This window comes from Echeneis naucrates, chromosome 23, assembly GCF_900963305.1.
Source record: "Echeneis naucrates chromosome 23, fEcheNa1.1, whole genome shotgun sequence".
NCBI lineage: Eukaryota > Metazoa > Chordata > Actinopteri > Carangiformes > Echeneidae > Echeneis > Echeneis naucrates.
The window spans coordinates 10,370,901-10,398,013 of NC_042533.1; the positions used below are offsets into that span (position 1 = coordinate 10,370,901).

At 38.7% G+C, this 27,113-nt stretch overlaps 1 protein-coding gene across 2 annotated transcripts in view; it reads right to left on the reverse strand.

The window, feature by feature from the left end:
* tbc1d22a (TBC1 domain family, member 22a) overlaps window positions 1-27,113 on the reverse strand; it is a 106,656-nt gene that overhangs the window by 18,700 nt on the left and 60,843 nt on the right. For both annotated transcript variants that reach the window (XM_029495037.1, XM_029495038.1), the window contains exons 11-12: window positions 20,162-20,237; window positions 10,878-11,005 (exon numbers count right to left, since the gene is read on the reverse strand). In XM_029495037.1, the coding sequence (XP_029350897.1) occupies window positions 10,878-11,005; window positions 20,162-20,237 (204 nt within the window). The remainder of the gene's footprint in view (window positions 1-10,877; window positions 11,006-20,161; window positions 20,238-27,113) is intronic.

Here is a 27,113-nt window from a genome sequence, read left to right on the forward strand (position 1 = left end):
TGAGATCTTACTTGTTCAATTCAGATTTTTTTTCTTATGTTTTAGGAGCTCAGAGTATATCCTCCTGTAGAGGTCTGATACAGTATTCAAATTGCATCTTAAAATATGAACTTTTCTGAATGCACTCTGGCACAATGTTCGGGGTGGTTTAGTTCCTCAAATTATATTTTTGCCTCAAGTTGATAGGATCAAAGCGAATAAGGGTCTGTGTGTGTTACATTGGCAAGACACAGATACACACACGCTCTTGGTAATTGCATGAATTCATGCATTATTCCACAAGTGTGCCCACTAAAGTGTGGATACTATGCTGCTGCATTCAAACATCCTTACCTGAGGTAATATATAAATATATATACACACAAATCTGCCTCTTCGGTAAGTTTATCAAGAGCCCATTGCCATGCACATCTACCAACAATGAAACCATGCTTAGCAAATTTAATACCCATTATGCAGAGGCTATAATGTGATGCCTTCTTACTTTGTCTTGTAGCCAACTGTAAGTGCTGCTCTTTAACCACCATCCTCATCTGTACATAACAGTGAGCCATAACTCTGCAGGAATTAAAAAGAAACTGCCTTTCTGCTGTGATAATTGAATTTCCCTTCAGGAAGAAGGAGGAGAGGGAATAAACAGATTAATAGTGGAAAGACAAATTTAACAGGGAGGAGATGTTTTATTAAAAAAAAAAAAACAAAAAAACAAACTCCTTTCTTTTCTTATCTTGGATTTCTAAAGAGATTGATCCTCTCCATGCCTATGTCCATGTCTCCTGTTGTTTGAGTGTCTTCTTACTTTACCCCCCACTCAGCTAAAACAATTTTCAGTTTTCCCCGACTGAGTGTGTGCGCGTGTGTGTTTGTGTGTATGTGACTGTGTGAGAAAGGGATAAAGAAGTAAATAGAGAAAAATAGAGTGTATTGAGTATGGTGAGGGAAGAAAAAATAAAGAGGGGTGTTTGTGTACAACCAAGTTTAGCGTGATGCAAGTGGTAAACTGGCAGGTGATTGGCTTGTTGGTTTAACCTCGCCGCTCCAATCCAAACAAGTGAAGCAAGTAAACACATGCACACAAACAAAATAAGACACACAGATGAATGAATATGTGAGTGGCACACGGGAGCACAATGTTTATCAGTCCCAAAAGATTTGCACTTTTTTAATTTCCTTTCTTCTACAAGTTTGTGTGTGTGCGCTCATGGCTGAGGGCTCCAGTGCACTCTTTGGGAGTGTGAGACTATTTCTGCACCCTCTCTCCTTCCTTCTCAATCACCCATCCATATATCCTCTGGTCTGTCGCCTCCTTCAGTCTCATTCAACAAATGCCTCTCACGCACTCTTCTCTCGCTTTGTCATTAATACATCTCTGAGGAATACTTCACAAATGGGAAAGGGATTTACCTTTATCAAAAACAACTTCTCCTGACAAGTGATCCAAATATTTTGATTTGCCACCGATCATTACCATGGTGAGCCACTATTAACGTGAAATCTATTGGCTGCAGCAGGAACAGCACCCTAACTAATCACAGTGGATATGACTCACTCTGCTCATAGCAGATGAAAAACAACAGAAGAAAAAGAAAAAGGTTCACTCAATCATTTGTATGTAAGCATTGTTATAAAGTGTAAAATCTTAGAGTTGCTACTGCATCTGAAGTCATATCACCATGGTGATTTTCTCTAAGTATAGTATTCTGGGAATCTTAAACACACTAAAGAGAGCATTGCATTAAAAAAAAATAAATATACACACACACACACACACAATGAAAATGTGTGGATTTCACAATTTGAAATTATTAAACAGCTTCATTGCACATGAATTGGTCTTTACTTATACTATGAGGAATATGCTGCGGAGTATTGATTAAAAATGTTTGGACCTAATTAGTGCTGAAAAGAGCGTTAGCAGACAGACGGTAGATCACCAACTATGAGGAAAAATTTATCCAGATGATCGAACACGAGAATCTGACTTTGGTTTATCTATTTCATTCATATCATGCGACCATTTTTCACATACAACTGACTCTGTCATAGCTCGATTTCATACATAATATGTAAATATAACACAACCAGGGTCAAAATGGATGGAATTAAAGAAGACTTTTGTCAAGTCACTTCCAGTCACATGTATTGGGATCAGCCACTTTTACAAGCTGCTGCTTTCAGCTGAAAGTTTATTGGATCTCAGCAGGACTGAGGAGGGTTGCACAGTTTGTTTCTATTTCAATGTTGTTGGTAAAATATTTTTGATTCAAAATTATCTTGTTTATCTGTAAAATGTTTTACGTGACATCAAAACATTTTTTTATTGGTGAAAAGTTACCATTCTTAAGACGCCTTTGAACAAACTTTGGGTGCTGCCCTCTGCGATATATGTATATTTTAAGAGACACTTATTAATTTGAAAATAGCAAGCAAAATTATGCATATTTGCAGCCTTTGAACTAAACTTAGCTGAGGTTAAAGGCTAAACGGAATGAAAATTGGCCCAGGCACCACTCGACCGCAACTCACAACTTCTCATGAAACTACATTAGCAAACATTTGTGCAAGAAACATAATGGACACATTCATATTATTATATTACTATTAATATTATTTAGAAAGTGATAGCAGGAAATAATAGTTGTCCTATTTAGAATCTTCACAATGCAATGTACAGAATTTAATTTTTATGAATGAAAATAAAGATTACATCCTCTGCTCTCCCAACACCATTCGGTCCTCTCTCTGACATGGCATCCTTTCAATCTGCCCTATCCATCCACTGCTGCTGCCTCAGCTTGAGCCTTTCTCATCATTATGATTTGCAAAATAAAGTTTGTCATGGGAGTCAAGGTGACTCCATCAAACTTGTCTCTACCTCTTATCCTCCCCCATTGTTATTCTAGGTCCTCCACCCCCTTTTGTGTCAGGGCAGCCATATTGGCTGAGAGAGACGAGACTCTGACTGACAAGCGCTGCTGATCAAAGTGGGGAGAGCATGGGGAAACGTCGGGAGCATCGGGGGAGAGAGGCTGATGGGGGTAAATGGAGAGGAGAGGAGGAATGAGGGTGAGTGCAAAAGAGATATAGAGAGAACAGAGGGCTAAAGGTGAAATAAAGAGAATAGGGGGATGTGGAATACAGAGTGATAGTGAGTATAGCAATGTCAAAGTGCCTTTAAACTGCTGCGTTGGCTTTCTGACTAGTCTCATCCTTCCAAACAAACAGGCCTGACGTTGGACTAACCGACTCCAGACAAGGTGAAAAGGTGATGGAGCTGAGCGTTGCTGTAAGATGATAAATGAGCAGATTTAAAATGATGTAACAGTTACACAGATACACAAAATATGATGAACTACTGACACTTGACTAGCAGCTTTAAAACTCTTCTCCTCTTATAGCCTAAGTTCATCACCTTGACTGTATGAATGACCGGTTAGAGGCTGTGCAATGATTCTTGTGTGCAATTCATCACTAAGCACTGAGGCAGTTTGCACAACTTGCATGGGGGACTGCAGGAGACATTTAGCCACAACATGCCAACGCCTGGACTATTTGATATCTAAATTACAATAAAGAGTCTCACAAGAAGAAGTAAGACAAGTGACTTTTAAAAATTAAAACTGAGTGTAAATGTGTACAGAATCACAAGTTTTGTCTCAAGAAAAAGCAACACAAAATAAAAATGGTAAAATTTCCGTATTGTTTTGGACTTACTGAATTTGTGTCCTGTTTCTGTTAAACCTCCCTCAGTGTCCGTGCTTATGTTGATTTCAGAAGGCTTGCCCTGGTGGCAAGAACACATGCAGGGACAGATGCAGCTACAACTGCTTGGATCATCTTTAGTTTGCTATAATGAATACAACAAAGTACCAAACTGAAAATATAGAACTGCTGGATGGACTTTACTACTGAGCCAACAGAGGATATTTGTGTTTATATCAGCAAATAATGGTACACAAATGCTGTGACTGTGTCCACACACTGTTCCCTCCTATTGGACTTGAGGGTTTGAAGTACAGGCCATACTAGATATCAAGGAACTTCACTGTCTTTGCTTCTGCGGCAGATATCTGTACAGCAGCATCAGCGATCAAGAAACAGCACAGCCTGATATATTTTTAATCAGCGCTTGCAACTTCGACAATGTAAAGTTTGCCTAACAGTTTCGCCACCCATCACGAAAACTAGACCTTGCTCCTATTCCAGTTGTTGTACTGAAGCTAAGAACACTGATGACAACACATTCATTTTCTAGTTTTCCGCTTTAATTGCCTTTTATGGTTCCATATGATGAAATGACAGCAAAACTGGAATTAAGGTTGAACCTGTATCTGACTGATGATGGCAATCCATAAGTGCCTATAACCCGTCAGAGGAACACACCGCTCGAGTGCATGACAGTCATCGTGTATTAAGGTAATGTGTTGGCAGGTGAAAGAAAACAGACCAGCGAGAAAATTAGAAACACAATATGAGCCACATCTTCAATTCTGACATAAATGCTGCCTATGTTCATTTCAAGCAGGCATTCAGTTAAAAAAGGCAAAATGAAAGGAAAAGAAATACTGATGCTTATGGACCAGTGGGAGTGTGACAGAGGGCCAGAATTTCAAGAGCATTTCAAGAAGCTGTTAAGACAGCATGAGTGTATGACCAGGATCCAGTCTACAGAGGACTGTCTCATTGTTTGGAGTGACCACAGGGCCAACCATTACTATAGATGGACGACAGAATGGCAGGAAAAGTGAGCAGGGTCACTTCCCTGGAGGATGACCACAAAATCTCTCTTTTATTCCATTGGCAGCTAAGTGTTGTATTGATATTCATGCATGAGTGCATATAACCCTTACCCTTTGTCTGATAACTGACTTTGGGCACAACTTTGTGAGCGAGTTCAAAGTTATAAAGGTCTGAATGAAAAAAACATTTATAAAGCCTTATTTCCCCTTGGTTTCTGCTTCAGAAAAAAAAAAAAACACATTTACGGTGCAGGGAATAATGGATCTGTTTTGAAGCTATTGAAGGCCATGGTAGACTTTAGCGTTTGTATTTTAGTACAAGGGATTAGCTGCAGTAGTTGTACACAACTGCAGACATGTCTGTAAATATATTTTACAAAATTTCCTTTGCTCGAAATTTTCTTCTTTTATCAACATCCCGAAGATCTATCTTTTAATCTAATTCCATTTCCTTATTAAGTTTTACTTGATTTCATTTATCTGAGACATGCCACGCACATTAAAATAATGACGATACTATGCTGGAGTCAGCCCATTGTTAATATTTTTATATTAGGTGATGGAAGACAAAGGGAAAACACAGGATGTAAAAAATATGCTTTCAAAAGAAAATTGGACCCTCAGAGAAGATTAGCCTTAATGAGAGGAAAATGACATTTCTAAAAGATTAGATGTTCCTGAGATGAGAATATACACTGAGGTCAGTAGTGGAAGAACTCGCCTAAGTACTGATACAATAATGTTAAAGTACTCAATTCAAGCTGAGGTCCTGCATGAATAATTAAAACACAGGTATTATAGAAAAACTTCCTTTAAAGTTTTAGTCTGTCCTCTGACGAACACACAGACAAAAATATTTATTTTATTTTCCTTAATTTTTTTAAACAGACTTCTTTTGTTAATTAGTGGATTCACCATTTTGTGAATATTAATACTGAACCCTAATCACAATTTCCTATTTTTCGTATTTTAACTGCTCTTTTCATGGAAAAAAAAAAAAAAAAAAAAAAGAGAAAGATATCTAGTTTAAAAATCAAATAGAAATAATTGAGCAAATGGGCCAATTTTGCCAGTCGGCATTTATAAAGCACAAAAATGTTGCCTATCTATATCTATCTATATATCTATCTATATATATATATATATATATATAAATATATATATATATATATATAGATAGATAGATAGATAGCAATCATTCAAATGTAAAAAGGAAAGTATTCCGCTATGACATGGAATCTGAAAGGATGTAGTAGAACGAAAAAGGAAAAAGCCATTTCTATTCACACCTTATGATGCAAATAAAATAAAAGAACATCAATAATATTTGTCTGTGCTGTTTATTTTCTGACACTTTCTTGTTGCAGAAAGTTTAATTCTTTTTCCCATGTGGAAATAACACATCTCTCACAACTAACAGTGGTTTCAAATGTGGCGGCTAACAACGCTAAACAGAGATCTGCTTGGAAAGTTCAACCACTCATATGGAAAAAGAACCATGTTTTAGAACCTGAAAATGTCACGGTATCCCTTTAACAGCCATGCTAATGCTGCCACACTGAGCTACTCGCTAATTTCATGCTCCATGCAACAAGGATAATTTGGTCCCTGTCTGTCCAACTGCCTGCCTGTCTGTCCGCCTGCCTGCCCGCCTGTCTGTCTGTCTGTCTGTCTGTGCCTGTTTTGTTGTGAATCATTTTTCCTTTCTGCCTGCCCTCTCGCTTCCTCTTTGGAGACAGTTACAAATAGAGAAAAAGTGCTCAGGGGAAAACAGGGAGATCTATACTGAAAGGCAAAAGAGACTAACAAAAAAAAAAAAAGAGGAACAAAAAATAAATGATTAATGTCAAGAAGAGACTGTAGCTAGAAAAGTCAGTGAGAGAACTGACAGAGATAGAGATAGACAGAGGAAGAGCTGCCTTGTGCTGGATTAGGCTCCTGAACAGATGGCTACACTGCAGCGAGAGGACCACAGCGGAGACATTACAACACTCAGGTTAAAATCTCCCCTGAAACACACACACACACACACACACACAGGCAAAGGCCAAGGTCTTCCAGTTTATTGCTTTCATTTGTGTGTGAGAGAGACCCAAACACTTCCTGTGTGTTAAGAGCATTTGTTAAAAAGCTACTTTAATCTAGTTTGGATATTAATAAATCATGCATTCGGTCATGTTGAGAAGGAAGTACGCACATCAACCAAATCATCTAGAAAAGAGAGAAACATCCTGCCTGGCTTCAGAGGGAAAAGCAAACAAACAAAAAAAATCAACAGAGTATTATATTAAAGGGAAGCACACTAACAAAACGTCTGGATGGAAATTTTAACAAACCAAACTCAATCAAACCAAGAATTATCTACAGACCCTTGTACGGGGCGCATGCTCAAGATTCAACAGCAGTCTGTGGAACTGAAGATTAGAAAAGCACTTATGAACTCAGAGGGATGCTGTGTGGTAGAAATCGGATGCTGGTGTTTACTTTGCATGGCAAACCCAGCATCAACAAATTTGATTGTCTTTTAAAAGCTTAATTTAAGGGCAAGTTTGAAGGAGAAAAGCATGACATAAGGACATGGAGGTAAAAGGGAGACAGGAATATTAATCTGTAAAAAGGTCTGAAGAAAAATGATGACTAGAGGGGAGGTGGGAGATGTGTGGAAGAATATCTGTGAAATCTAAAAGAGCGGAAAGATTGACAACGAGCATGAATGTCTCCAATCATTTCACCTCAAATCAAAGATTCTCTGACCAGAGTAAGACTGGCAGTGAAGGGCGGAGACTACCAAAAGATGTAGGTGTATACAGATGTTTCTGAAACTGTGTGGGCTGTGTGTGTGCATCCGTGTTGAGGCTGTGAACCAAACAACATTGTAAAACATCAAATATTTAGAGGATGGATTACAAGCACAATGTGTAGTTGGGCTGCTGTCAAGTCACGACAATGCAACAACACAATTTAATCAAATATTCCTCGCTTCTTTTTTTAGGATCGAGGTGGATGGTGTGCCGACGAGCGTAGTTTGCGTCGCCGTTCTTTTAGACCAATTCAACGGAATCCCTCCCCCCATTCAAACCTACTTACTTTGTTTCGGGGTTGGGCGGGAAATTCACTGCAGAAGATTCAAACTTCACAAGAGCTGTCAGGTTCAAACTCTATTAGAAACTGGCAGAGGAGCTTTAAAATGTGATACTAAGGTGAACCGAGCCCCCCAGCATGAAGGAAATGTATGCAAGGTTTAAGGCTAAACTTTGGAACATTTGAAAATTGCAACAATCTGGATGCATGAAGGTAGAAACAAGTTATCTGAATTGTCCTTGATCTCTAACGGAACTGTCTGAGGTCAAGTTGTACTGTCAATAATGTTAGTGCCTGGTTTTCATATGGAAAAAGAACATATGTGATAAATCTCACATTCTTCTTTGTTGATGTAGATCATTGATTCTGGTGTTTCGTTTCTGTCTTCCCGACTGCCATAGTAGCACAAAACTAAATTGATGGAGTGCTCTTTTAAGCAACTACTTTCGGCTGTATAACCTTATCCATAATGCAGTTGCCAAGCATGGACACTGCGAGAATAATAAATTTTTTAAACACAGACTTAACATTTAAAATTCCATTTCATTTAATGGGTGGTTTTGCAGAACTGTCGAATATTATTCAATATTCTGTTTGGTGAATGTGTCAGATATAGCCAATACTGTGTGTATTAGATGCCTGTTTGGACAAACATTTACTGTGTGACTAAAAATCAGGAAAATTATTCAAAATCATAACAAATACAGCTTAAACTGAGGCTGCCCTGTGGCATTAAATCATCCATCAATGTGCCCACTGTTCTGGCATCAAGGTGTAAATTATATTCTACAAATGAGACATGACTTGTGACTAAATGTCAGGACAAGGTATTATGCATTTTTCTCTGGAGCAGAGGTAGTTTATGATGCAGTAAATCCATTGTGAGGGCAGGACTTTCTGTTCTGTTCATATTTTCCTTGGTGCATCACTCTGACTGTGTTTTGCTCATTAGATTTTTATGTTCACTCATTTTTCCTGCTTTGCGTCTGTCCTTCTTTCAGTAGGATGCTGGTTGGATTGGAGCCCTTGATGATGCGTGATGAAAAATAACGGCTTGTTACCGTGGACAACCAGCAGATGTCACATATAATGGAAACCATTATACCATAAAGCAAGGGCAGGTACAGAGCATTAGTGGGTCAGCTAGTATACCTCAATAACAAAGCATATTGCCTTCACCAAAGAGGTCATTTTTGTTTCTTTATTAAAGGGATTATATAAAAAGGTGAATGATAAATGGTAAATGCTTTACACCAAACTTAGCAGAAGTATTGGGAATTCGGTTCAGACCGAATTAAAAGGCCAGGTTCAGTATTATATTTAATCACTTTCCTTATCTTGAAAGAATAAATTTTAAAACTTGTATCAATTATTCAGGAAATAATGTTTCAATCTTGATGTAAAACCATATTTAAGGTATATTTACAGTGTTGAGATACGGTCTTGTTAAATTTGATCTTGGTAAATGGAGTTTTGTAGAAGTCATCCATTTTGGCTCTCTCACTCTTACCCCTTAAGACTTACTTCATCCATCCGTCAATCCTTGAATCAAGAATAATAAAAAAAAAAAAACAATTGGAGGAAATGTGTCAGGAGTCTAGTCAATCAAAAAAAGCTGTTAATGAACTTGCCATGATGGAGAATGCTACAGTTTGTTATAATGATTTAGTGTCAGTCCTTAACTAGAGTCAAATGCAATGGCTATCTGTAACTTAATGAAAAGCTGACCAGGAAGTGAGCTTGGGAAACCATAGTGACACTGTCTGGTAAAACAATGTTGTCGTTTTGTTTTTTTACCCCCCACCCCAGCATATACGTCATGTGAGTGGAAAGACTGCACTTAAACTGGAGGACTTTTACTGTTAACAAATCATTTTTCCAGGTTCATGAGCACTGCGTGCTTGATGACTTGGCAGATTGTCACTCAAAGGAAGACAGTTTCCACAAATGTCAACAAGGCACACACACATTCAGATGGCGATGTTCCTCACTTTTATTTTTATTTTCTAATGCCATTCCTTTCTCTGCACAGTTCAAAGCATGACCAATGGAGGAGTTAATTTCAGCCCTGACCTTTGCTCTCCACTTATCTTTTCTCCGCCCTAGTCATCTAATCAAACACTTTGATGTGATTGCAAGTCTTATGCTCTCAACCCCTGCATGAGCTGGAAAATCCATTATATCTACTCAGATCAAGTCTTGCACTCTCCACACATGTCCCAGCATGTACGCACACTCTGCTGAATCAATATCAGACATTAGGTGTTATTGACAACACTGACTGAGGTTAACAATCTGGCATAACTGTAGGTGCTGTCTATTAAGATGTGTTTAAATGTGAAAGGGCAGCTAAATGAACAGGTCCACATGTGTCTGAATGGGATTAAGATCCTGCTCGCTCTTTCGCATTTACCCATCCAGGTCAACACAGTAATAGGCTTTACTTTGACACTAACGCACAACCTCACACACATAAAAACACCCAGCGGCCATACCAAGGAAATTAAGTTAAAACATCAAAAACTTTTTTCCGTCCCATGCATGAAAGCGGCTATTTTCATCTTTGTTTCATTTGTAAATGGACTCCCCCCAATTAATTTGTTTTTAAACCTGTTATTCCCTCTGAAATTACATACGTAAAGAGAGCACTATCTCACTCCACGTGTGTTGTGCTAACACTGACTAAACTCACTCTATGATGTGAAAGCAGTGAGACTAAATTGTAAATTTGTCAATAGCTTGTCAATGTGATCAGGCGTAGCAGTACAATTAGGGTGCATAGCGAATTCTGAACAATTAATGACATCACACAGAGAGTTGCTATGTTTGAATACCTTTATGTAAAAAAAAGAAACTTTATCTTTATTATGTTGCATGGTGCCATTGGGTTGGCTGGGATAGAGGCACTTGTGAGGCAATCACAGCTGTCATTATCAGAGAATATCTCAGTTTCTGAAATCCCACACAGAGTTACATAGAAAATTGAAAACGAAAAGCTATGAAAGTAACTTTGTTTTCTGTGTGCGTGTATGTGTGTTTGTGCGTGCGTGCATGTACCTGGTAGGTGTCCCACAGTCTGATCGTGCAGCGCAGTGGCAGCTCCCTCATCAGGAGGTTGTTCATCCAGCGGAAAGCAAACTGCAGGTACTCCACCTCGTACTGCTGCATGTGACGGTGTACAGACTCTGCAAAAAATAAAAAAGATCAGAATTATTACTCAAATAAATAAATTAAAAAAAGATTACAGGTTCAACTACTTGGTAACTTTTTGAAAAGGGAATATCAGGCTGAGAAATCTCGTTAAGCTCTGGCAATAAAAAATGGTGACAGTAACAAGTGTACACATGGGCAGATTCTTTCACTCCTCATTGTTAATAACTGCTGCAGCCAGACACACAAATACATACACACACAAAATAAAGATGCAATTACAGAGCTATCGGAGTTGTCTGAGAAAAGCTACACACTAAATTGGGATGTGAAAAAGAGGGTGCATTCATCGTTCAATAAAGCTTCAAGGCAATTGCATGTCAGCTCAGTGAGGAATGGAGGGTATACACTGTAGGTCAATGGCATCCAGAGGTGGGGATCGAAGTCATGTATATGTGATGTATTGTGACCACTTTCATTATTTCTTGAACATTATAGCTTCCATTAAAGCTGATTAAAACTATATTTTTGTTAATTTCTGACCTGTCATAAGAGGTCAATGTTTTAAAACCCCTGCCAATTTTAACAAGATTGTTACTATTTATCTTTTTAGTGGAGGGCTAGTAGGTGGATTTCAGTCTCATACAAATCTCAAGTGTGAGTCTTCTCTGGATCTCAGTGTTAATTAAAGTCATAAATGGCTACTGTCATGTGGTACACTCATTGACCCTCCTTGTCCAACACAAACTTGTATTTAAAAATATATATCTTCTTTTGTTTTTAGGTTTTTCATGTTTAGCAGTGTGTGAACACTTTGAGTGTGAGCTTTCTAAAACAGCAGTCACATGATTTTCTGGCAAAATGAAATAAATGGCTTTAAGGAATGATCAGAAATCGTGTGAAAGGGGGAATATCAAAGATAAATATCTGGAATATTACTATTAAAGTCAGGTATATTTATAAATTTCAAATGAATTCACCTATTGATGATTTGTTCGACAGCAGAAATCAGTAATCAAAAATCAGATATCAAAGACTTAGAAGCGGGTTTCAATTATGCATTAGTCTGTCTTGATGTTACAACTTCCTGTTATAACTACATGCCTCTGTATCTCAAATCAAATATCTTCAAAATCTTCAAAATCACAGTTTTCAACTAAAGTTTCTCAAACAAAAGCAAAAGCTACTTTTGCAGCAGATTAATACACACTTGGTCGAGATAAAAGCACTAGGATTGTGTATGTGAGGTGAAGTCAAAGTATAAAACAATTTCTTTATTTATTTTTTTTAAAGGCACACCATCCTATAACACTGATCACATGAAGCCAAGTTAAGATCAAGCAAATTGCTTTGTTGAAGTACAAATGGTGTGACCATTGCCAAGTTTGATTTTACATGTGTCATGAACTCCTCTGATTGTTTTTGAAATATCCACTGCAAGACACACCCCAACATCCAGGAACAAACGATTCAGAAGTGCTGAGGTGGCAGCCATAATCAGAGCTGCTCTATGAATGATAACTAAAAGGGAGCTTCAATGTTTCCTATCTTCTTATGCAGAAGAACCACTAGACCCTGTTTCACGGAAGAAAAGGTCCCTCAATTCCTTACTGCAGCAACGTTTAAAGCAACAAACAGGCAAGTTTTACTGCAACATTGTAGCTTAAGGCTGACAGAACAGAAAAAAAACAGACCACCCTTTTTATGTTTATGACACAGTCAGAAACTCATTTCCTGAGCTCCTAGTTGGTGAATATAGATTTAGTCTCTTTCAAATCTGTCCATAAATGTCATTTCATTAAATCCCCTACTGTAACGCAGGAAAGACTTTCTCTGCATGATAAAGGTATAAAAATGTCAAAAGCGTTGATGTCAGGAAACAATTATACTTTTGTCCTCTTCCTTAGCTCCCCCTTTATATATATATATTGTTCTATGGATCAGCTTTCTTGGCTTGTACTTTGCATAAATTTTTTCTTTTTCAACATTCAGTTATGCTTTGTTTTTGTTGTTGTTCTTTTTGTTTTGGGGGGTTTGCATCTGTCTCCTCTAGTGGAAATAGGATAAGGGGAGGTTTCTTAAAAAGTGCCCCGAAAAGCATTTTCAGTTTGAGTGTTCTCAATTGTAACTCTATGAACACTAATATAAGCCACATCAGGCTTTGACTTTACAGATAATAATTCATGGTTTCAAACTAAAAGAAAAATACAGAAATACCAACAACTGTACTCTTTGTACTCACATTACTGCAATTCATCTTTTGTCTTTTGTCTGTCTCCGAGATGGATTAGATCAAGAAACAGTTGAGCACAACCACTAGTCAAGATTGCAGCTTTCACTCTGTTTGTTCAACTCAACATCCAAGAATAAACGAGCTGTTTTGGTAAATGCCCACATTTATCTCCCATGAAATGTTGGTTTCTTCTGTCAAACAAACTCTGCAGAGAGCCGACCATACGCTGCATCAGGCGGTCTCAATATGTTCTCAATGTGGAGTTCAAACATGTGTATGTCAGTGTCATGGCATGGCAGGCTGGCATCAACGCTCGCCGAGAGGAATGGCAAAGCTGTCAGCTGAAAAACTTGCCGCATGTGGAGCTGTGACACTGAGAGCAGCTGCCTTTGTTCTCTTCTCTGTTCATGATAAATGTTTGTTTTATACTCCTTTACATAACAAAAGATCAAAAATACCTCTCAGTATTCAGCGACTCCCCTTTTCATAGTCATCAAAGCCATGGCTCTCATTCTCTTTCCCTCACACACAGACACACACATTTCATGATAGAGCTGTAATTATAAGGCTGTCAGAGAATGTATAATAAAGCTAGTTTGTGGTGAACTATAGCATCCTCCTAATTAGGACTGACAAGTGCACACGCCAACATAGAGCTTTAATTGGTGAAACAGTATGTAAGGTGTTTCCAGGTACGAGCACACACACTTTCAGTGCATTCTCTCTAACGCACACACTTCAAACATGATGATGACACCTGTCTTGCACTGCTCACACATGCAATGTTTAACAATTAGGTGCACACTCCGCCACATGAGCGGGGTGCCAAGTAAACACAGAGCTATTATTTCACACTCCTCTCTGCATTTTAATTATCACATGCTGCTGTAAAAGCATAAACAAGGCAAGCTCATTAATGGCATATGCATTGTGGTGATAGATCTTAGCTAGTTACCAAAAAAAAGAGAGAGTTGAACAACTTTAGACAATGTTAAATGACACTAATGAACCGGCTCTGCCCAAGATAAGTGACTTTACCAAATGCACAAAGGAAGAGGTGTGCGATGGGGAAGGGGAAGTTGTTTGTCATGAGGATTTAGCACGGTGGGCTAGAATAGAATAGAATAGAAGAGTAGAGGAGAGGAGAGGCACCGCTAAAACTGACTTTTTAACCGCGGGCTGCTGTCCAGCTGGCAAATTGCTTGGCATGCTGGGTAGAGTAGTTACGGGTGCTGGGGGAGGTTAAGGATGACATCTTTCATAGACAATGATTGACTGATGAGTCTTGTCTTCCTTCCTACTGCTGGTTAAAGTTTAGAATGGAGGCTAGGTGCCGGCCAGTGCGCTTTCCCCAGTTGACCGCAGCTGGCTGGTGAGGTGTGGGTGGACACTGGGAGGTCAAAGGTCCTACAGTGACTAGTGAGTGGTTCCCAGGATTCTGCTGATGAGACCAATTCTGCCTGACTCTAAGTGTTCCTTGGTGTAAATCATAATTACAGTAACATACTTTCCCTCTCTCTGTGGCTATCATTTTTTCTTGCTCTTGCGCCGTCTGTCCCGATTTAGTTTCTTTTCAATCTGCTTTCTGTTATTTGCTTCCTCTCACACATGAACTATTCATAATCCCTCTTCTCTCTGTAAAGTATATTTTATATACACCATGAATGTTCTTATCTCTCCGCAACCTTGATTCATTCACTTTGATTTTACTCTCTGCCTCTTCAGCACAGACCAAAACAAATCCAGCTGTAGCTACAAACCAGGAAACTGACTGAGTTTGATTCTCTTTTACCAGGATCTTGCAAACCAATTAGATAAAAATTGTGTGTACATGTTACAATTGTGTGTACAACTGATTTTGTCATCCCCTGTTCTTTTTCTGCAGATAATGCATGTAACCTCCCTTTCTTGATCATGGTTGCTGTGCTACGATTGGACAATTACTGTTTGTGCAGGGGATTAAGGTTACAACATAAATCCATACATTAGCAGGAATACACGGACAGAAACAGCCTTCAGCTTCAACAAAGCTGTACCAGGTAAACATGACAATGGTTTGGTCCAGTCAAGTACGAGTGACTGAGTTGACTGACTGACAGTCGCTTAATTATTGTTCTCTCACAACAACAAATTACTACAAGGTCACACATTTGTAACTGATTATCCTGTGGGAAGCTGCAGCAATCGTTAGTGAGGATATATTCCCATGATGTTCTGATACATATGGATATGTGTGTGTGCGTGTATCCACTGTCAAATGTCAACAATGCTCTAATTCCTGTCCTTAAGAGGAGCCATAATAAAACTGCTGATGTGGAACCTAATGCATGAAAAATGCATCAGGTAATGATTTTTTGTGACAGATTTCAACAACCTGTTAAGGTTCAGAAAAGTGTAAATAATATGCACAAGCATTAAAAATGCAGTCTGTTTCTGAAATAGCACAAGGAACCCTATTTTTCAAGATGTATAGAATCCAAGAGGAAGAAAAAAATAACTACAAAACTGTGTCAAACTTAAAAACAAAGAGAAGGCCACTGTAGGGACCAAATGTTCACATTTTCCTCAAGGTTTGTTTGAATATATAAAACCTGCAGTATAATACATTCTACCTTAAATAAATGCACGTGAAAAGATCTAAAGCACTGTGTGTTCAGGATGTAAAATCTTAAATTGCTTCAGGCACAAAGAGGAGGAAGGTGCATTAACAAGACTCATGTCTGGAGGCTGTGGAAGGTGTAAGACAGGGAAAAATCATCAAAATCAACTGACCTAAGGCAGGTTGGAGCTGAATTTAATATGCTTTTTAAAAGAATGGCCCAATTTTCAGAGGGGGGGAAAAAAAAAAAAAAAAAAAAAAAAACCCCAACATAAAATACGATAGCATGTGTGTAAATTTAATTATAGCTCCTCCTGAAACAAAAATGTTGATAAAACAAATAAAAATGTAAAGCACACAAAAGTGCCCTCTTTAAAAAACAAATGCTGCTGCAGAGAGGCCAATTTCGTTTTGAAGCCCATAAGAACACAATATATAATGAGAAACAGTCAGGCAATTGCAGCTACCAGCCTTTTAACACAATTCAGGCTCAACGCGCACACTACCAGTGCACCCTCTAATTTACATAAATAAATTCACCTTTGGGCATTTTGCATGTTGATGAACTTATAACAGCAAACTTGCATGGAAGAAATACACAGAAAGCGATAAGGCAGAGATAAAGAGATCAGAAAAACATTACAAGCATGTCAACAAAGTGGCTTGTCTTTTGAGGAGGTACACATGCTGGCATCAAACAAGTCTAATGGGAGCAAGCTTAATTTATTACAAATACAATTAATTACAGAGGGGAGGAATTGTTGTTCTCAGGGAGGGGCATGGAGAGGGAGAATGAGATATTTCAATGTAAGAGTTTTCCAACAATGCCCCCCACTAGTTTTAACTGAATGAAAAAAAAAAAAAAAACATATTCAACTTGCTATTTTCAATTAGTATAGTTAGTCTCCCTCCTTCAAGTTAAAGTAGAGCTTACACCACAGGACTGGACTGAGAAAACCAATTAAAATGGGACATCAAAAGAACGCCTTCAGAAAGCATTGGTCTTTTGTGCAAAATATACGAATATAGATATATATATTTTTTTTTAAACTGGGCGTAGATCACTTTCACGCTGAGCCCGCCCTGTCATCTCAGCCATAACACCTGAGGGAGGAGGATGTGTTTTTCCAGTCGTTCCAGGACATAAACCGGCGACATTACAGTTATTAAACCATATCCTTTAAAGACTGATTTATTGTTGTCTAAAAACTCTAAAATATATAGGACAGTTATTAAAATGTTGTTACACCTCTCTGCTGCCTTTCATATAAGCAATCATTCCAGTTTTAAAGTATGTTAAAGAGTGTTTTTGTTTTTTATTTTGAAATATGAAAGATTATTTCTTTCAAATTTGCCCAAATGTAATAAATAGCACTGTATTGTACACCTTTGAAAATACTGTAGGTAATATTTATACCATGCATGTCCATTCATCACCCTCTTACTGTGGTAAAAGAATAGTTATCAATAGACAGTGTGGACATGGTCATAAAAACACTACACCTTATCTTTCTCTCCCCCTCTGTGGTGATGCAGTATATGCATGCTGTGCCTCCCACCTGACAGATATACTATAAATATATAATAAATATCTTGAGTCTTGATCCGACTTTGAACAGCGTCATTAAAGCTGTCACCAAGAGAGCTTTTTACCAACTCAAAAATATCAGCAGAATTAAAAGTTTTGCCACCCAAAAAAAGCAGGAGACGCTCATCCACATGTTCATCTCTCTAGTAGACTCGATTACTGCAGTGGCCTTCTGACGAGACTCCCTGTAAGGAGCATTAAACAGCTGCAGCTCATCCAGAACGCTAATGCTGGCGTTTTAACCAGAATAAAGAGATCAGAGCACATTACACCAATTTTAAAATCCTTACACTGGCACCCAGTCAGTCACAGAAAAGATTTTAAAACCCTGCTGCTAGTTTACAAATCACAGAACAGTTTGGGACCAGAATACATCTTTGATATGTTTAGAGAACATAAACCCTGCAGGACTCTTAGATCCCTGGGCACTGGTCAGCTAGTTCAGACTAAAGATGGAGAAACAGCATTTAGCTTTTATGCTGCAAACAAGTGGAACAAACTGCCAGCGGAGGCTAAATCAGCACTAAATGTCAATACTTTCAAATGTAGGTTACCAGCATTTCTTTTCTCATGCACTTATGCGTGAAACCTGCACTGTCCTTTTCTTAACTTATCCAGAGAGCTGCATATTCTTTTAATCATTTCAAAAGATTAAATTTATGATGTTTATGCACATAACTGTTCTTATTATTCTCTGTATGTACACAAAGCACGTTGAATTGCCTTTGTATGTGAAATGCGCTATATAAATACAGTTGCCATGCCGTCACTTTAAAGACAGAGAGAGAAGGTGACAGAGAAAGAAGTGCAAGACAGACAGATCAGCAATGTCCTATCCCCATTGACCTGGTGCTGCAAACGTTAATGCAATGAAACACTGAGCTGAGGTCAAAAACATCCTAGATTCCCTCTCTCCCGCTATCTCTGTCTCTCCCATTGTCTTAACAAATATCCAATCTACAACCAGCTGACAGCTGAAAATGCCACCAGAGTCTCGAAGCAACAAGCTAATGCATTTTCTTTGTGCCTTTTTGGCTATTTACTAACTTTAAATTCTAGTAGTTTCTTCCCAACATGATGGAAATAATGAGCTACAAAATTAATTCCTGGTGTTGATGGCACAATGCTTTGGAAATCTCAACAAAAGCACCCAAAAATCTCGAACAATCTCTGCAATTTAGGATTTTTACTGCAAAAAGTATGTAGTCAAAACATACGCCTGTTATGAAAAGAAATGGACGCTATACTTCGTCAAAATACAGAGCACCCTGGATAACCCTGCATCTGATAAGTGCTGATAGGTAATTTTGGAAGAGATGAGACGCCATTGTTCCTAAAACAGATGCTGTGTCGACAGCCAAGCAGAAAACAATCCTGTAACACAAGATAAAAGCTATCTGTGATCTCATTAGAGGTGGTAATGTCAAGCTAGAGAGATATAAAATGGCTCTACCCCAAATATGATGACAGGGCACTTATGGAATAAGATACAGTAAAATGTTGAGTCATTTTTTTATGTCTTTACTGCAGCTTGGTTGATGTTGCTTTTTCTTGGTCCAATTTTGTTCGAAACATAGAACAGACATGCACAATCTTGTCACAAAGGTAAAACTATGGATAGAAACATTTATATATCGGCTTCCTCTTCTTATGAAGACAAGGTCATGATCAAAATCACTCATACAAACAGTGAGGCCTGCAAATACACACTATCTCTGACAGTCTCACACACACACACAGGCTCTATCCATTTGGATGCAGCAAGTGAGTCCTCTCTTGCCTCTGGCTGACAGAGCGGGTGACAGGATAGTTGGACAGCACCAAGGTTAGTCCAGAACATGACCACTGTACAAAGGCATGCTTTGATAAAACCTTGTTTTGCACAATGCATCACAGTCCATTGTAAAAACTGCTCGAGTGTCCAGTGGCAATGGTAGATTTAGATATGTAAAAGCAAACCAGAGGGTATTTTCACATTTATTATTTTGACAATAAGACCTAAAAAAAAAAAAAAAAAACAAAAGCAAAAAAACCCACTTTGCTAATTAACACTAAGTTGGGAGTGACTATGAGCTATGCTCGCTGTGCATACATTAACTTCCAGGGCTCAGCAGGCTTTTGCTTTGTGCTAATAATCACCAGCCCATAAGCATTTCTTTGACAGCCGGTTGGAAAAAAATTAGCAAGACACGATAGCGTTGTGTCATTGCAAACTGACAAAAACCTCGGAAGAATCAAGGCGTGAAATGATTTTTGGGGGGAATTCCAGCTATCACAGATGTTTCAGCAAACCGCAAGTTGGAAGTGAAAGGAGCGAAATCCTCATTAAAACAATTTTTTTAAAGACATTTTTGTTAGACAAGTGTTTTCCAATCATCGCCTCCCTTCCGCTTCACTGCAACATTCATATATTAAGAACCATTAATAACTAATAACCTTAGCCTTGCCCTGGAACTCAATGAAAAATTAAAGGGGGCAAAAAGGTCCATAGTTCAAATGTTCATTACATAGCAAAAATCTTGACTTTGAGGCTCCTGGTAGGTAAAAGTGAAATTTATATTGGGGAAAACTAATTTGAGAGAAAAAGGAAATATCTGAATTATCTTGCATGGCCATTGTAATGAATGACTGATTCATTTAAAAAGGAGAAGCAGAGCAAAGAAACTGAAACGACTGAAACGAAACGGGAAAAAAATAAGCAGAAAGTCAAACTGGCAGAGCTGTGAGAAGAAAGTATTTTAGAGAGGAGGGAGGAGAGGCAGGAGACTCACCATCAATCCTGCTGACCAGCTCCTCCAGGGCCTTGACTTTTCTCTGGATGCCTGGCTGGGCAAATGTATAGTTATCCTGAGGAGAAGAAAAATCTGGATTCAATATGGAACAAGGCTACACGTACAAGCGTGAAAATTTTCATTTAAATTGGCTGTCATTAATATGTATGCTGATGAATGCAGGTGTGAAAGAGTCTTCAAACATTGTGTAGGAATAATTGCAAACAGAAATTAGGAGCAGAGAGGTCAGAGAAGGAAGTGGGTAAAATCCTTGTGGACACATCATTAAACAAAGTTTAAAAAGAAAGAAAAAGGAAAATCAGGAGAAACAACAGCTAATTAGATCAAACAGATATTGCACTAAAGGGATATTTGTCAAATTTCTCATTCTGTAGGCAACATGGAGAGAGAGGAGGAAAGAAAAAAAAAAAAAACTAAAAAAAAAAAAAAGAGTCCTCTGTTCAGAATCCTGACCATCAGTGTTTCAGGTTGACTTTTTCAGCAACAAGGCCTGCGAGTCAATATGTCACAACGAACAATCAAAAGGGTTTGGAATTTCACATTTTCACTTTGTGGATAAATTTTTCAGAAAAGTGCAATGGCAATTACAGACAGTGTTCGCTGGGCTTCATTTCACACCTAACACTAAGCCTGAGCCATCTTTAAAAAGAAAGTAAATCGGCTGTGTATCTCAAGTTGGCATGATAAAACATGCACATTGCTGGCCTTCAAGACAAAGTAGAAAGAAGGTTGACTGTGAATGACCCTCAAAGAGCATAGAAAGTGAAGTGTGTGTATATATATATATATATATATATATATAAAATTCTGAGGTGGATGAACATCAGGCCTGTAATGTCCTAAATGGTATTTTGACAATTAGTTTAATACATAGTGTGCAAAAACAAACAGTTTGTTTCTGCCCAACACTGACGGATTTAGACACAGCATTCTTAGAGTCAACAAATTCACACTTGTTTCCACCAAAAACCACAGATTACAATGATTAGCTGTGGTAGTGTTCTGCAGTGATCTCAAACATCTGACATGCTTAGACTTCTAACAGAAAATGTATATTATTTTGTTTTAAATACAACTTATTTTAATTAAATATATTTAGATTTTCATGAAGTGCTAATTATCCAATGTGTCACAAGGTTTGTGCGTTTATGTGTGTAAGACAAACTTCTCTTTTAGGCAAAGTGAACACCTTAGACATGCAGATGATTAGATTTTCACCACATTCTGTATCTTGTCCATCAAATCATTTTAAGACGTGAAAACAAAATGAGAATATGAACACAGGAGTGGGCAGAGTTGAAGCTGCAAAATACAATAGATGTGAGAGCAGCACAAGCATCTCTCACACACACACACACACACAGGATTACATTTCCTTGAGGGGTCATTTCAGTGGTGCTGGAGAACAGCTGATGTGGCAAACTATCCAACAGATGGAGAGAGGGAGAAAGGAGGAGAGCAAAAATGAGAAGGAGAAAGAAGGGTGGTTGGGGGTGGGGGTCATTTAGCAATAAACAGCTCTAGTTGTCCTTCAGGCTCCGCAGAGCCAAGGCGTGTGTCCTCCTTCGTCCATCAGTAGCTGGCAGTGGAGAGGCCACATTCTCTCCTTTTGTTTCCATGTACAGCATCTCTCCATCCATCCCTCCTCTGGCCCTAATTGTAACTTAACCTCTCCCTCCCTTTCCCCTCTCATTCATCCAGGTTTATCTCTTAGTGCATGTCTGCGGAGGTGGATTATAATGAGTTGCTTCCTGTTGTCATCTGAATCACCCTCGAACTTCCCTTTGTTCTTGCTCAGCCCTCCCTGGCTTGCTCTCACTCTATTTCTACCACCCCAGTCTTAATACGGTTAGGTGCTAAGCAAGTGTGAGGACCAGTGCAAGTAATTACATTTGCATTATTGAAGCTGCAGGCTTTAATCAACTGGCCTTCCTACTTGCTTTCTGTCTCTCATCCACCAGCTTCTTTTTTCCGCTCTTTAGCTTGATTTCCGTCTCTACCAAACACTACTCTCTCTTACACTCTAATTTTTGCTTCCTTGTTTTTCAATTGCTGTAATTTTCACTCTTTTCATCTTTTTCTTCTTCTTGATGCTGCCTCTCCTATTCTTAGACCTATATCTCACAACTTTTCTTTGCAATACTCATCTACCAGTCTATATCTACATGTCCCCACATTGTGTTTCTAAAATGACTGCTCATTCAGAAAACTTGTGTTAAAGCAATTACTCATCATTTCTGTTGTTTTCTCTTTTTCTCTTTAAAATAACTTACATTTTCATCCTATAGCCTTTTCCGCACTGGAAGTAACCAGTTTTTTATTTTTAGCTTAGTCTGTAGAAGAAGAAAAACATTATTGGCTTGTTCCAGGTAACCAACTTCCAGTTCAATGAGTCAGCACTTTCCTGACGTCCTGTATCCAGTTCCTGGAATACATTAATGATCATGTTGCACAACACCAATAAAACAATCAATTGTAAAAACTGTTGACACAGAGTTCAAGTTCCCTCAACACAAATACAAGATAAATGAGAGCTGCTGTTCTGGCTCATCCTTCTGTATATTCTCCTGTAGCTCAAACTATAGCTTGAACTTCCACAACAAAGGCTACTCTCTGCTTTGGTGAAATGAAGGCAAAAGGTCACCTCTTTTTTCTGTGGTTATGAATCACAACATTTGTTAAAAAAATAAAAAATAAAAAGATAGACAGGTTGAGGGTTGAGTTTTTCAGGGCTGCTGTTTGTTTGTGTAGCTAGGTGCTTAGTTTCTCTTCTCGCCTCATCTCTTTTCTCCTCATCCTCCCTCTGCTGCCCTCTGTCTTGCCTCTCCTTTACTTTTATAGTGTTCCCCACTTTACTCCTCTGTTTTTTCTGGTTTTCATACTCATTTACTTCCCACTTTCTCTTTTAAATCCTGCCTGTAAATCTCTCTTTTATCCATCTCTGACTCTTCCCCTTTCCCTCCTTCTGTTTTCCATCCCAATGTGTAGTTTTATCTGTCTGGTGGTGCTAATGAGGCTAGATTTGAAGTGTTTTGAACATGCCATTAGGTCTCCTCTCTGCTTTGTTGTGCTTCCTGGTGTTTCATTTTGCCCCACGCTGCAGTGCATTTTATTTTGTGATTGATTGTTGTTTAGTTGGTTTCTTGTGATGAAAGGAATATGCTAATTTAATTATTTGTTTTATTCTAGTTTTTTCTAGTTCCTTTTTTCTACATTCATATATATCCCATTTACAAATGTTTCTCAACTTCCTCTCCTATTTTTCACTTCCTCTCTTCTTCTTCCTCCTACCTAAATTCTCTCCCCATCTCTTCTTCGCTGTTTTGGCTCTTTCTGTCATTATTTTTTGGCCCAATTGCTGACTGTTCTTCCTCCACAAACTTCCTCTCTTTGTCAAATTCAATATGTCATATCTTTGATCAGCTGAGGCAATGGGAGGAAATCAACTCTCACTTCTTCATAATTCATATGTTCTCCTCTTTGCCAGCCACCTGTCCATCCACCACATCTGACCCAGCAACTAACTGCCCCACTTCAACCACAAGACACGCCGTGCACAAATATAAAGTCAGTGTTTCTTTTCTAAGCCAGGTGTCAACAGCCTCTCGTTTTCCCTTACTTTGTTCTCCTTCTCCCCCCCTCTTCTCTCTCCATCAGCTGAATCAATAGCTCCTCTTCACCTCTCAGTCCGTTCTATTAGAGACAACAATGGCTCCACGTTGGACTAAGATTGCCTCCTATTGAGGCACCGGATGTCTATCAGTGAGTTGGACAGAACCAGCACAACAATGCTGTGAGTGCATGTGTACGTGTGTGTAAAAGAGAGAGAGAGAGAGAGAGAGAGAGCAAGAGCGAGCGATGACAGGTCAAGATAAAGAACAGACAATAATGGACACAGTGTTGTAGAGAAGAATGAAGGACAGGGTGATGATCTGCCAATCTCAGGCCTGTGTGAGTGCAAGGGAGAGAGAGGCAGCAAGGGATTATATGAGAGAGATGACAGGCTGTGATAAGGTTAGAGACAAAGGTGTAGACAATTACAGTTGTTCAGAGCTGGGGTTAGGGGAGGAGGATTGGCCACATTTCATTCTGCTGCTTTGTGTTCGTGTGTACATCAATAGCCTATAGCTCAAGGGCAGTAATTTTAATGTACACGGGGAAAAAGCAAGACAGTTCACACATCTGAGACACAGCCGCATCATTTAAGCAGCTGATGGAAAGGCCTAGCGGTATGGCCAGGATAGGACATGTGAAGGGCTGGGCAACCTTCAATCTTTTTGTAACCATACTTTAAGTTTTGCTGAGGCAGCACAGTGATTTGAGCAAACTTGATAATCTTTACCAGTGTTAGGTGTGCATGCTTGCAACTTAATATTTACTAATCAACACAAGTACTGCTGAGGCTGTTGTTGGTTTTGAAAATGTTTGGTAATGCAGTCAAGTCTGAGAAAAATATTAATTTTGACCTGATGATAGTGCTACAGGCAGTCAATGTCTGTACCAAGCTGTTGACCAGAAGTGTTAACCTCAGGTTGGTGCTAGTGGGAAAAGTCAGAGGCTCATTTGAGTCAATTGGATTGTTCATCTGAGAGCTACTCCCCATCTCCTTCATGTCGACTCCTAGGCTAAAAGCTCATGCACTAAAATCTGACAGTAAAGGGTTTCCCAGATTTCTCTTCAAAAATTCGTTGAAGACAATTTAAACATAAAACAGATTTTTTTTTTTTTTTATCAACTTTCTCTGTTGTTCACATGTGAAGTTTATAAAAAAAAATAAAGTGTTCACCTTTGATAGATAAGGGGATAGGATCACATGATGATCATATAAAAACTACACATTTCCTTTCTTCCCCTCTCTGTAACTGCACAGTATGTGTATGTGATTTTTTTCTAGCACCTTACGGATATAGAAGAATAAAATACACGGAAAAAATGACGGAAAAGGAGTGGAGGGAGAGCTGAATAGGTCCCATTGGATACAGAGCTGCCCGTGTGCATCAGTGAAAAAAATTAAATTAGCTTTCTTTGGCAAAAGGAACTACGCTTCTCCAATGCCTTTGACTGTATTTCTCATGAAAGTGATGTTAAAAGAAATCAGGTGACTGCTTAAAGCACACTGTAACCTGGCAACTCTTACTTAAGCACCCATCTCTTTGACAATTAAATCTGTCACCTTTAAACTGGCTTATTTATAGCATTTTCCCTCTGAAACAGCCAATTTACCCAAGAGCAGCCTGATATTGGTTGTTTGGAAAAGCAAACGAAAAAGCTTGTTTTGTGATATCACCTTTAGTTAGTTGAGAAGTACTTTCAGACAACCCACAGCATAAACTGTGCTACTTTGGCTTACACAACTCCTTACATGATCAACACCATGTGTTTTGATCCAGAGTAACAGTGTTCTTCAATTCTTCAATGTTTTTTCACGTCTCACACATCTCCCTCAAGCTAACACAATGTCACTTAAAAAAAAGAAAGCGAAACGATGAGTCGGAAGTTTGTGTGGCTTACATCAAGGGGCACGACAGAGTTAAGGTCTAAGCTGTTCTCAAACAGCAGATGCATTACCAGGCAAACCAATTAGGCTCACAGGAAACACAATAGAAACACTTATACGAACATGCATCAAACACACAACCACACGCAGACACTCCAGCTGGTGGATCATTCCTCCTGTGTGTATGTGTGAATGTGTGTCTCTGCGCGTAGGTGGTGGATTGAGTGACAGGCCAAGGTGACGATAGAGAACCCTTGGGGGAACCAGAACAGGACATGGCGTCTGGTTTGGTCTGGCTACCGTCTGCTAGACGTCGGTCCTCGGACCCTTGTTCCCACTCAAGGGAGACCCCATCTCTGGCTGGCACTGTAGGAACAGATGGTTGCCTTGACAATAAGCAGACACACTCAGCTTCAAGGGAGGAGCTGAAGAGAGCCGAGACATGGAGCAGCAAGGATGAGAGCTGCGAACTATTTAATCTTTGTGTATTTTAGATGATAGAAACTGTGTTTATTTTGATGATGATTTAACTGCAGTGATCCAAGTTCGAGATAAAGTTGACTTTTGATCTCTCAGTTTCTAGGACCTCTCAACTTTACTTTAGGAGCGCCTAATAAGTACCTAATTCATGACATCAAATAGTCCTGATACCTGCCAGATATTATTCTTGCCAGCTCAGATGTTAAAACATTTAGTCCAAAAAGTTGTCATAAACTGGATAAATTGAACTATAATTCATGTTATCCTCCTTCTGGTCATAAATAAGAGCGATTTTGAAGATAAAGTAAATGCTGCGACCACGGGAACTAAAGTGAACATTGCCTAACAACTATGCATCATGTCACAGGCTAATACATCAAAATGTGACATTCAAACTCAGAAAAAAAAAAAAAAGAAAAAGGAAAAATAAAAAGCATCCCGGATATTTTTATGTTAGACCCCTTACTGGTCAAGATTACGATTGAAATGTAATAAATTCACATGGTGAGATGAAATAAAATTTCGAAGTCAGGTCCTGCTAAGTAGAAATACTTTTGAGATCCCCTGTTGTAAAAAGCATATCTGCAGAATTAGCATAAAAGGCAGGATTTCATCTGCTGGCTTTAAAACTAAGAGCCCCTGGGGTTGTAGTGGCAGGAAAATTGACTTTTTAAACTTAGTGACTTCATTGACCTCTCTGGACATGACCTGAAGACACAGGTTTACTCTTTGTACCTGAACTGGACACAGCTGCCACCATGAGTTCACCTGTTGGCTGATTTTTCAATTGTCTTTACGGTTAAATGTGACCAAGATTTAACTACTGAGGTTTATCTTACTGCAGATGTCAATACAATTTTATAGTTTGGCATTACTGGGACAAGAACACAATATTGGGCAGAAATGACACTTTCACTTAGTTCTATTGAAACATCAGATACGGAACCATTTTAA